Source organism: Alosa sapidissima, chromosome 23 (assembly GCF_018492685.1).
Source record: "Alosa sapidissima isolate fAloSap1 chromosome 23, fAloSap1.pri, whole genome shotgun sequence".
Taxonomy (NCBI): Eukaryota; Metazoa; Chordata; class Actinopteri; order Clupeiformes; family Clupeidae; genus Alosa; species Alosa sapidissima.
This window is the reverse complement of record NC_055979.1, coordinates 426423-438664: the sequence shown is the minus strand read 5'-3', so window position 1 is coordinate 438664 and position 12242 is coordinate 426423. Positions and strand designations below refer to the sequence as shown.

The 12242-nt window shown below is 37.5% G+C and overlaps 1 protein-coding gene across 4 annotated transcripts in view; it reads right to left on the bottom strand.

The window, feature by feature from the left end:
* pspc1 (paraspeckle component 1) overlaps positions 1 to 12242 on the bottom strand; it is a 66830-nt gene that overhangs the window by 39731 nt on the left and 14857 nt on the right. Inside the window, exon 7 of one of the 4 annotated variants that reach the window (XM_042080136.1) lies at positions 2116 to 2173. The exons of the other annotated variants lie outside the window; for them this stretch is intronic. Within the exon in view, the coding sequence (XP_041936070.1) occupies positions 2116 to 2173 (58 nt within the window). The remainder of the gene's footprint in view (positions 1 to 2115; positions 2174 to 12242) is intronic. 4 annotated transcript variants of the gene reach the window in all.

Here is a 12242-nt window from a genome sequence, read left to right as displayed (position 1 = left end):
GAAGCACACACTAATCCCGGCGCAGTGAGCTGCCTGCTACAACAACAGCGCTCAGGGAGCAGTGAGGGGTTAGGTGCCTTGCTCAAGGGCAGTTCAGCCATGCCTACTGGTCAGGGTTCGAACCGGCAACCCTCCGGTTACAAGTCCGAAGTGCTAACCAGTAGGCCATGGCTGCCCCTAAAGGCAGCAGGCATGTGTTGTTCAGGTGACCACCTTAGCTGCAGAGTGCTGCGGGAAACCCTGAGGTGTTATGGATTCAGTTAGGGTAAGGTACCGAAAAAAGTACCGTTGAATACTGACACCAATACCAATATTGGTTCAAATGGGATAGGTACCCAACCCTATAGCCTACTGGCTGAGACATTAATCAATGTTTATGATTTTGCATTAATTCACAAAACCAACAACAGCAATTAGGCAACTGCAGAACAGTAATTGGGGACAAAGGCAAAAAATGCATTAAGAAGGGCAACACATCTAACAGCTTTTCACAACACAGGAAATGCAATGCTTATTTGAGTAATTATTAATCTATGGCAAAAGAGTTGTAGGAATTCTTATTTCAGCCAATGGAGTTGTACTGAAGTCAACAATTATGAATGATGGAAGCAGCATATTAACCAAAAGTCATATATGAGCCTTTCAATTAAGTTAAAAAGTTTGTACAATAACCAAACAAACAAAAAATGCATGACTTAGCAACAAAAACACAGCATTAATACTGTAATGACAAATCGGGGTGATGAAATCGATACTTCAAGGTAATATGCTACTGTATGTACAGCACAAAACAAAATAATGAATGCTTCCAAACCCCCTATGCCTGTATTGTCTACAGCAGTGATCCCCAAACTACGGCCCACAGGCCGGATACGGCCCGCCACCTCATTTTGGGTGGCCCCCAAAACATGTCTGTGGTATATAGCATCTGGCCCGCACGGGAGTATGACATCAAATTATAACCTCCGTAATTTCCCCTATTCATTCTCTATGGAGAGTCTTAACAGTACACGTGTTTTTGTCCACTGGTGGTTGTTTTGGCGCTGTTTCGCGTTTACCATCGAAAACGGAGTGAAATGTAGGCCTACCTGCAAACAATGTAAGAGGCCTATACTGACTGCATCAGTGCTCAAAGTATTCTAAAAGTTTATCAATTAATTGTTAATAACTAACTTCTATTCAGGTCATATTTCTGGGACTTCCTGGGATAATTTTTTTTTTTTTTTATTCACTCGTTCAAATGTTCATCCAAATTCACAATTCACAAAGTTCTCATCAGGTGAGTGAAAGTTAGAATGGTGGTCATTCCAGATGTTTTTGCCAGCACTTGTTCACAACTTGAGCTGTGTATGCAAAGACACAGAGTTCAGAGTTCACACATTTTAGATAAAATATACTTTTGGGAATGCTAAAGTTTTTTTATTAGTATTATTTCATTTGAGCATTAAGCATACATTTTGCATGGAATGATGGCAATATAAACACAGCTAACAATGGTATTAAATTGCAGTAGCCTCTGTCTGTCTGTCTGTCTGTCTGTGTAATGGAATATTCAACTAAGGTAGACAGCACTAAGCTATTTATGGTTACTGATATACTCCGAGTCTCTGGCCCTCTCTTAGAGCCAGGCATAGTGAGCTGGCCCTCGGAAGAAAAAGTTTGGTGACCACTGGTCTACAGCATGTGCATCCCTTGAGGTGTTTTTGAGGTGTGGTGTTTGTGTGACAAAAGGATATTTTGTGTTCTGCTTCAGTATTAGCCACATTAGCAAGATAGTAAGACAATGAGCACACAATAAGTTATTTCTGAAAGACGTAGACAAACCCACAGAAGGATGTGTCACTGTTACAGACCAAGATCAAATAAAGAGCCTAATCTCTGAGTCACATTCACATGGTCATGCACACACACACACAGACAAGGTTTTAAACATTTGCACAGACATACAGTTGTCTGATGGACTACCTCAAGTTAAACCATAATATCCATGCATTTTGATTACACATTTCCTCTCAGGTGGTGTGCAGTCCCAAGTGCATAGTGAATCATCTCAACAAAAAAACAGTGTGCCTCAATCAGCCTCACCTTAATGCCATGACATCTTTATGACCCTACCTCCCATATTAATTCCTCCTCGAGGGCCCATTTCATTCATTCTCATTTCTTGTTCCCTCTGGAAGTGAAGAAAAGGTGTTCAAACGGTAAGAATTGTGGATACAATTTAAGTGGTACGGGTCATATAAACCTTCAAGTGCAATTGTATCTTGGGATATTGGACTACTTTTTTGGACTAATTTCCTGTCCCAATGAAAATCTTGGGCCTAAAATATATAGTCAACATGACTTTTCAATATTTGCCCAATTAATAAGAACTGGAATATTCTATTACATATTAAACAAATGGGGAGAAAAATGTTTGCGGTCATCAGAGGCAATTACACAATTCAAGTCCAACATGTCAATCGACATGACAGAGCCAAAACAAGGCCCCTAATGCAGGCTGGATTCACATCCCACTCCAAATTGACCATTCTGTTCCTGCAGTGAACACATTGATATGCAAAGTCTGTTCAATGTGTCACACATTCATAAACACACACAAACAAACTACCCAAATAATAATAACAATAATAATAGTAATAAAAAAAAAATAAAAAAAAACAGTAGTGGCTGGGCAGTATGACGATATTCTGGTGATTTCACAGAATGGTATGTCAGAGCATATCTGGCTTGTGTTATAATCAATCATGTGACATATGTGAAGAATTACCCACATTTGCAAGCTACGTAGCATTGCTTATTTTGGGTTACTATTAGCAATGTCAATATAAATGCAGATTGTGAGATCCGTGCTTATAGCTACAGTAGTGCATTCAAGTGTTGTAGCAAAACCTATCCCAAAGTGGAATTCAGCTGTCAACTTCATGATGCATCCTGTTATATAAACACAACCCATTTCAGTTTCTGTGATTTTTTTTTGTGATGTTTTGTGTCATTTTTGTCACTGCATGACAAATTAATACCTTACGCAATTTTAAATACTAAAACAAACACTGTCCACCAAGCTAAACTTTTTTTTCCCAACAAAAAGACTGATTGGTCATGATAAAAGGTCATAATCAGGGGCGGACTGGGACCAAAAATAGGCCCTGGCATATTTGGCCCAAGCGGCCCTCAAATCGGTCGGGCACACCTAATTAAATACAAAATTACCCTTAAATTTGCCTATATTTTCAACCATCATACATCACTTTTAGTGCTCCAGGCCTCATCACTCTGACTGATTGCTACACAAGCAATTATTAAAGAAGAGTTTCTGCTTGAATTCAAAGTATCATTTTAAATTGTTCAATAGGCTACATTTAAACTATACAATACTCAATTGACGGCAGCACCAAAAAAATAGTGAAGCCTATGAGTAAAGAGCTAAATTACCTAGATTGTCGTAGACATTAATGTAATTTATACCAGTTATCACTGTAGGACAACTGAAACACGACAAAATAAACAGGGCTGTTGCTGGAAATATTTTATTCCTGTAGGCTATACTACCTACCTACATTGCTGGTACATTTGCTGGAACAGTACAGCTACATGAACTAATTATCTTTAATGTCTTCCCATCATATAAGTTATACAGTATATAGCTTAGTTGGCTTGTGCATGAATATAACAATTAACTTCGATGACACTCTTTTGCTGTCTGGGTTTGCAAATCATTCATTTAGAAAATTTAAGTTGCACTATTTGTTATTGTAATCACAGCACGGCCTTACTATGTTATCATTCCCATATCATTACATTATCGCAATTAATAAGTCATCATAATCATCGTCAGCATGGCATGTCACACATAGCCTACCTATTCCACCACTGAGTTCTGATCATGTAGCCTCAACTTGGCTCTACACTCTCCACCACCTGCTCACTGTCCCTCTGCTCTGTATGCTTGCTACATCCTCGTTCAAACTCAGCAAACTTCAACATGTTGCTGACATATGCTAGCCTACTTGCACTATTGTATTTTTGAAGCTTCTACATTGGTGTTATTTTTGCACAATTGTCCCTACCGGCACCCGTCGCAATTTCGTGTAGGCTACTTCGATTAACTTTTGATGCGCTCACAGAATCCTGGCTCTGAGCCAAAATGGGAGGGGTGGGGCCTGACGTGAGCTGTTATTGGATCCATAGACTGTATATATACATGATTATGATTGGATCAGTCCAGTTTCAATATGGAAATGTAACCAATGGGCCACTGATTGTCCTTCCTTTGGGCCGATCGTTGGCGAAAAAAAATAAAATAAATAAATATATATATATAAAAATATATATCCTATATATATATATATATATATATCCTAATATATATCCTATTCTATCGGCCCAAAAAGTGTGTCTGCCCACCGGGAAAATGCCAGTATGCCAGATGGCCAGTCCGCCCCTGGTCATAATCTGTAAGGTGAGAATAGTGATTCTTCATTAAATGACTGAATTAAATGAATGAATGAAATCTGATGTGAATAATTAATTAATGTTTTGCTTTGCAGACAGTTCTATAAAATCCCTTATTGAAATGAGCAGACCCAATAGTTGAGTAGACCCAAAGGTTGAGTGCTAAAGACGTTTTACAGCTACCATCCAAAAGCAAATGAACTTTTGTTTATTAGTCTAAACACATATCCCCAATAAACACAACACTTAAAGGTACTTCATGTACAAATGACCACTAGCATTTAAAATGGGTATTGCAATGGGTATCGCAAAAATCACAAAATGGGTTGCGATGGGGGTTGTACCTGTGTGTGTGTGTGTGTGTGTGTGTGTGTGTGTGTGTGTGTGTGTGTGTGTGGGGGTGGGGGGGGGTGGGTTCTATTGGGTCTATTCAAAACGGAAGACAGCTACCTGCTGCCTCCCTCCTTACATAGAGAGCTGTCTCACTAGACATGACTGGATTAAATCTTTTAACACTATGGCATCACGTTAGCAAAAGCCGAACGTTAAACTAAATTAGCTTACGTAAGCTACGGTTTAAATTAGTTTTACGGGCGGCAGATATATCAGACCAGATACTATTAATGGTTACAATAATGGTATAATCAAATAGTAAATTGTTTATTTCTCATCTCAAACCTAAGCAAAATAATGTCACACAAATTACATTTCACCAAAGTATGCATTGATGCTGCCTCCAAAAATGACCGTTACAGGAAATCTAAGATATCTTAGAAGGCAGCAAAATTAGTTTTTTCGGTTTTGAACCGCACTTGCTGCCTTGCTCCCCATTTAGATATCTTAAAAGGCAACAGTTTTTCCCCTGTTTCGAACAGACCCAAGGTGTGTGTGTTAGGGGTATAAAATAGCGACATGGCACCCTACCTGGTTAGCATCACTGTAAGCCCATTCAGTAATAATGCAAATAAAGGGTCTTGCTTAAAACGCCACCAATGAACGTAATTTTGCTCTCAATCAAAAGTTTGAAGTTGTTAACTGCCGTAAAGAGACCCTAGGTCGTTATATATAAAACAACCATTATAAAACATTCTTAAGCACTGAAAGTAGAAGCTTTCGAGTCCGGGTAGGGTGACAACCCCCTCCCAGAATCATGCTTTTAATGATAAAAAAGCAGTCAGAACTTTGGTAGGCTCATTAAGTTCATGCAACACCTTAAAACTTGGTGCCTACACTTCATACACAATGTCTTCAAAGCCTGAACAAAGGTATGGCTGCCATTCATTTTTCACTGCTGTTTCCTTTATAAGCCTATAATGTAGTTTATCCAACATGTTAAGAAAGGCAGCTACATCACTCCATAAACACACCTTGCCTAAAGCCTAAACCAAAGTGCTTTGTATTTGCACATTATTTTAGCCTACTTTCTACTTAATGCTGCTAATGAAGTAGAATGTAGTAGAGTAAAAGTACATTTAACTTTAAAAATGTAGTGAAGTAAAAGTAGGAAGAAAAATAAAAATGCAAGTAAAATACAGATACTCCCTATTCATAGTTAAGTACTGTACTTAAGTATTTCTACTGAGTTACTTCACATCTCTGCTTTTGTAAGGTTCACCACTGTTTTTAGCCAACATCCCCAGCATAGAATCTGTGGTACATACCCATGTAACTTTAAAAACACATTGATTGACAAGTAGAGTGATTTGGAACCAGATAAGATACCAACTTGTCCACTTTCAAATCCTTCAATTTGGGAAGCAAATGCACATAGAGCACATAGTCGACCATGAATTCCACCCTGAAACTCCATATAGTTGTTCATATAGCAATTTTCAATATGATTATTGATTTAAATTCTAAACCTTTTGGAAAATGCATATTTGGCATAATACATTTGCCATTATTTTGGCATCACCAAATTCTAAGGACTTTGACAAACTGTTTGGGAGGCCAAACAAAGATTCCATAAACCAGTCAGCTAACGGCTAAGAGTTGCTTTAGGTGACATCTTAATCACTTTCCCCGCAGGTTGCAGGTCTCTCCACGCGGTAACAGCAGGAGAAAAGAGGTAATCATAGAATTATACATCAATATCAGAAACACATTACTGCATGCAAAGAATGACAGTATTTTTAAAAAAACCTATTAACACATTTAAGGCGAGACATGGCAGGTGAAAACATCGTTTTTTCATGCACTGGTCATTTTTGAGATTTTGAGCTAGTTTGTTACCTTAGCATGTATTCTATCACACTACTCAACAAAAAAGTCCGATTTACACAGTTAGCTGTTTATTTCATTATATTGTGTCTACTCACGCCTGTATATTTCTCCTAAATTCAGCAAAAGTTAGCATTCTAACCTTGCATGCACTCCTGCGACCCAAAACATTTAATGTGTAGTACTGTTGGAAAGCTCTGTTTTTCCTGTATCACGCTATGTGATCCATATATCCGCACTTCCTTTATATCAGCAACCAATCGTGAAAGTTCAAAGGTGAGTCTAGGCTGAGAACGGAATCTCATTGGCTGTCTTTCAAGGCTGTTTTCTCAAAATAAAAGTTTCCTCTCCCACTCTGAACACGAAATTTCCACTCAGAAGCGCTTACATACACCAAACTTATGCCTAACTATATTTAGAAGATTTTTACAGATGGGTTTGTTGATATATTATTCCTAGCCTGACTTACATGACATTTTATGCCTAAAAACATTTACGATTTTTTAAGGCTATTGAAAGCATATTCTGATTTACAGGATAACAAAAGTAGATATCCATAAATCCCGCTGTAATTTTCCCCCCATCTAATATCTGAACACAATGAAAACATAATTTTGAACCTGGCTGTATCCAATGCTCAGTTTTTGTGTTTTAAAATGTATGCAAATTAGCGCATATTTAGTTACATAATGCCTAATTTGCATATGTAAACATTAAATTACAGAAAACTTGTAATACATTTTTTTCTCATATTAATTTAAGTAATCAACTGGGGAAGTTTCATAGTGATATCTGCTTGTTAAAAAAATTACCCTATTCACCTGTAGTGTCTGGCCTTAAGGCAAAAAATGAGTATGTTTTTTTATCCAATTGTCTGACACTCTACATAGTCTAACACATTACAAACTTCTTAATGAACCTTCTAAGAAAGATGCAGATGACCTCTGATGCATTTTGATTAGGATATTTATAGCAAATACATGCACACTATTGTCATAGCCATCACAGGTTATCAAATGTGCATCTCCAGATTTATATTTCAGCTAAGATAGATGCAAAGCAGATATGCTGAAAAAAACACTGCGATTTGATTACTTGGTTCACATATAAAAACAGCCTTTATAGATGGTCCGTCTCTGTCTTGTGTCTGTGTGAGTGAGCGATTGCGCGCGTGAGTGTGTGAGACAGAAATGCATCATATTTAACAGGAAAGAAATACTACAACTATACGTTAATATTGATCAGGGCTCAGCACTTAAAGGAGAAATCCGGCCGATTTTAACATGGATCTTGATTGCTAGACATCGCCGAATACTTTTGTTAGAAAAAACCCGGACCACAAGCGGTGCTACCGAACTGGAGTAGCTGCAGCTAATGGCCAGTGCTCCCAGTGAGCTACAATGTAGGTCTGGGGGCATCATCTAAACGTGTCTTTTTGCCTCCTAACCAACTCAAAATGTCATTAAAAGTTCTGTGCAACATGAACAGGATCCTTTACTCATTAAAGAAACCGTTTAAATTCAAAGTTTGTACTGACTTCGGCAAAGTCTAGTGATCAAGATGGATTTTTCTCCGCAAAGACTTTTACATCTATCATTTTGTATGAGTCAACTTTCAAAATGCTGCAGTAGGAAACCTCATTGACTTACGCATGAATGAGGTTTCTGATGCAAAACAAAAGCAGAAAATCAAACATTTTTGATGGGCAAAAGTTTTAGAGTCAGTGTGCAAACGTTATCACAACGTGAGGCTCAGCGTGAAAAGGCCTCTATCCTGCGTTTATTCAAAGAGGAATGTGTCACAAAATTACTATCAGGGCAGAAAAATTTGGTTATACTGTAGCTCATAATATTAACAAAAGTGAAGCTATTTGAGGAGCCACCCCAAAATGTAGTAGGTTCTTCCTTGGCCCATGATGCACCTTTCCATCAAGTTTCATGACAATCAGGCTAGTACTGTAGTTTTTTGATTAATCAGGGTTCCAAACTGTGACCAAATATGTCATATGGTCAGATGTGTGACTACTTGTTGAGTTGACTTGTCTTGTTAAGTCCAATTTCCTGTAGTAACATTCATGCAAGTAAATTGACTACCATCAAATTGTTCTGGTATAATAATAATAATAATAATAATAATAAAAATACATTTAATTTAGAAAAGCGCCTTTCAAGGTACCCAAGGGCACTTTACAATGAGGTATAGGCACTGCTTTCAATTCCGGTTGAAAGAAGAATTTTTTCTTCTATGGTTCACTTAATTAGCCAACGGCTACATAATTTGGGCAGGTTATAAGATGTTTCCATTAAAATCCTGAGGAAAAGAAGATATGCCAGCAATAGACATACAAACACTCTGTACACACATACACACACCAAACAGGCACACTTTCAATATTAGGAGGACATTTCACAATCTTAACACCAGTATACTGAAGACGACAATGAGAGGATAAAATTTACCCCATCACTGATCTCCAACAAACTCATCTTCAGTCATTCTACATCAACTCTGCATCCACAAAATCCTACTCATGTGATCATGGAAATGCCAACACAGGCAACCATATGGTTCACAAAAATAGTGTGCTTAACAGACTTAATGTAGACACAAAATAAAAATTAACATTAGGCAAATGAATTAGGGATGCTCCGATCAGGGTTTATGGGTCCGATCACAGATTACCAAATCACTGAAATCAGCATCTGTCAATACCGCTCACCGATCATAGGATGGGCATTATAAGAAAGTGCAGGGCTCTACACTAACTTTTTTTTACTTTTAAAGCCAACAGTTAATCATGCCAATGCAACAGTTGCAAAGATTAAGAATGACTGACAGCATTTACAGGAAACAAAATGTAAAGATTAGTGCCTACTTTATTTTCGGTCTGTTTTATTTTTCTATATATTGTTTTAATAATATCATGCATTATCATATTTGCATTTATCCTGTAGATCACATGTCCTGCAAAATGTAATTTATTTGTGAATCCATCTGTTGCAAATCCAAATGGTGATATCTAATTTTACTAATACTAAAACAAACAGCCCATTTCCCTTTGACAACTCAGCATAGCCTAATCAAGGATATTTATTGTAAATTACCCCATAACAGGTTATTTAATTAATTCAATTTATCTGTCTATAAATCATATTCTTGATAAATGTAGGCCTGAAATGTGTTTCCTTAGTTCATGACTGAAGAGACCGTATGCCTTTATGTATAGTAGTAAGGAGTGAGGGGCTTTTCATTTGAAACATGCTATTTTTTTTTTTTTTGAGTCTGCCAAATGCTCATTCAGTGAAGAAAGTTCATTGCTATGTAACGGTATAACAGTTTTAGGACCTGTTTGAGGCTATAAGATACTTACAGTGTTGTTATTAAGATGCAGCCTACTTGATGTGAAGAACAGGCAAATAAAATGTGTGATCAGCAGTAAGTTTTCTACTTTATCTTGTAGGCTATTCGGTGTAAACCAGCATGAATGAAAGTCATCAGTAGCGTTATACCTTTGAAGTAAACGGGAGTATAGGAGTATAATGGGAGGCTACTTTTTTCTTTGTTCACTACAGCTATATAGTTTCGTGTAGCACCCTATGTGTAGTGTGTGTTACTGGCGGAGTGCGCAAATTTTAACTAGAATAGTATTGTCTTATATCAAACACTAACTCCGTGCACTTCACGGAAATGATGATCGCAACATCAAACTATTTTGAGTAAATATCGGCCGATAATGATTAGCGGCCGATCGATTAGAGCATCCCTAAAATGAATACAACAGTGGCATCATCATATTGAATCTTCTAACACATAAGCCTCTCTGATGTGTGGACACATTTAATATACACAGTATAGTCTAAAACCAGACCTGCCAACCTTGAAGAAAGTTTTTGAGTACCACCTTGAGCCTAAAAAAAAAGAAACAAAGCCAAACATTCAAGATAGGACTATGCTACATTTTTGATTAGCCAACCCAGAGGTTGCGTTAGACTTTTTCCATTGTCCTCTCATTTTGACGGACAGGGTTGTAAAACTTCCGACACTAGCCATTTTGGCTCGTCATTTTAATTTTAATGTCAGTTTGGTGTGACCTCATATCTCCCAAATCTATGTAAAGACAATCACCTTGAATTTCCACTTGGGGATCAATAAAGTATCTATCTATCTATCTATCTATCTATCTATCTATCTATCTATCTATCTATCTATTACCTGTAGCCTGGGTGCCGTGTAGTGTGCTGTTGCTGTGAAGCTATCAGGTACTCTCAGATATTAGATTCTCAAGAATTTTGCTTAGAACAGCCACATTTTCATAGTTTCCTTTCAACATGATCATTGTGTCAAATCGCAGTTGTGTCAACAGCTGTTCTGTCTGCACGGAGAAGGCAGCATCCAGCTAGCTCGATAGCGCTGTTGGGTATTTCTGTTAAGCGAAGTTTCTGTAAAAATCATGATCATACTTGCGGAGTGATATGAAATTAGAAGCCCAAAACTTGTTGTCATTGTCAGCGGCCTATTATACATAGCAATGTTCTGTTATACAGAAATAATATACCTCCACTTTCACTACCTTCTCTTGAAATTTATTTGAGGGAGATTATAATTCACAGGCTTTAGGGAATGGCAGAGGGCTTTCCAGAGAAATGGGATGTCTGCTCGTTTTTGCATACTTTTTAACTAACCAGCTACTTTGATGCGTAAATGTGTACACAAAATGCATACAGGTTGGCAGATCCGTAAAACTAAAATTTCACACCCTATCGTCTTTTGCCAATAAAATGATTTTCTATATAACTACCAAAAATAAATAATAATGATGATATTGTTATCATTATTGTTGTTATAATAATAATAATAATAATAATAATAATAATACAACTTCATCATTTTCAATGATTGAGTCAATTAATCTGGGGCCGGTTCCCCGATAACGCTCACTCTTAGCGCGCTAAGAAGAATCAAATCTTACCAAAGTTGTTTATGTTCCTAAGTGTGTTCCCCAAAAACGAGCTATGGAGCGACATGGACTAAACGGCTCCGCGGCCAGCACCGTCTTTGATTCAATACATGGACACATTGGATCGCTGCCATAGTTGGTCGCTTACTGGACACCACCATACTTACCCATTTAAAGATCTTAGCCATTTAGAGGCAAATTCTTTGCTAGCTTTTAATTATCAAAAGTGATTGCCAATTTGAACACTTTAATGACATTACGAAATAGCCTAGGCTAATTACCTCCATATTAGTTCTGATACCAAATAAAGTAAACTTCATAAATAGGCCTGTATCCATTGCGAACATATTTTATTATTAGTCTTAAAAGCTCCATAACATAAAATCATCGTTGAGCCATTGTCAACATACTGTACTATAGTTTGACTTGTACTGCACTGCGCTGATTTCTAAAGACTGCTGCACAGTGACGGAGACTAGCGTCTTGAGCTCAAACAACGCTAAGAAAGCGCTTACGAATGGTCCAGACCAACCTTACGAACGTGTCACTTACAAAAGATATACTTAGCGTACGAACGTGTCGGGAATCGGGCCATAACGTTAAGAGAGAG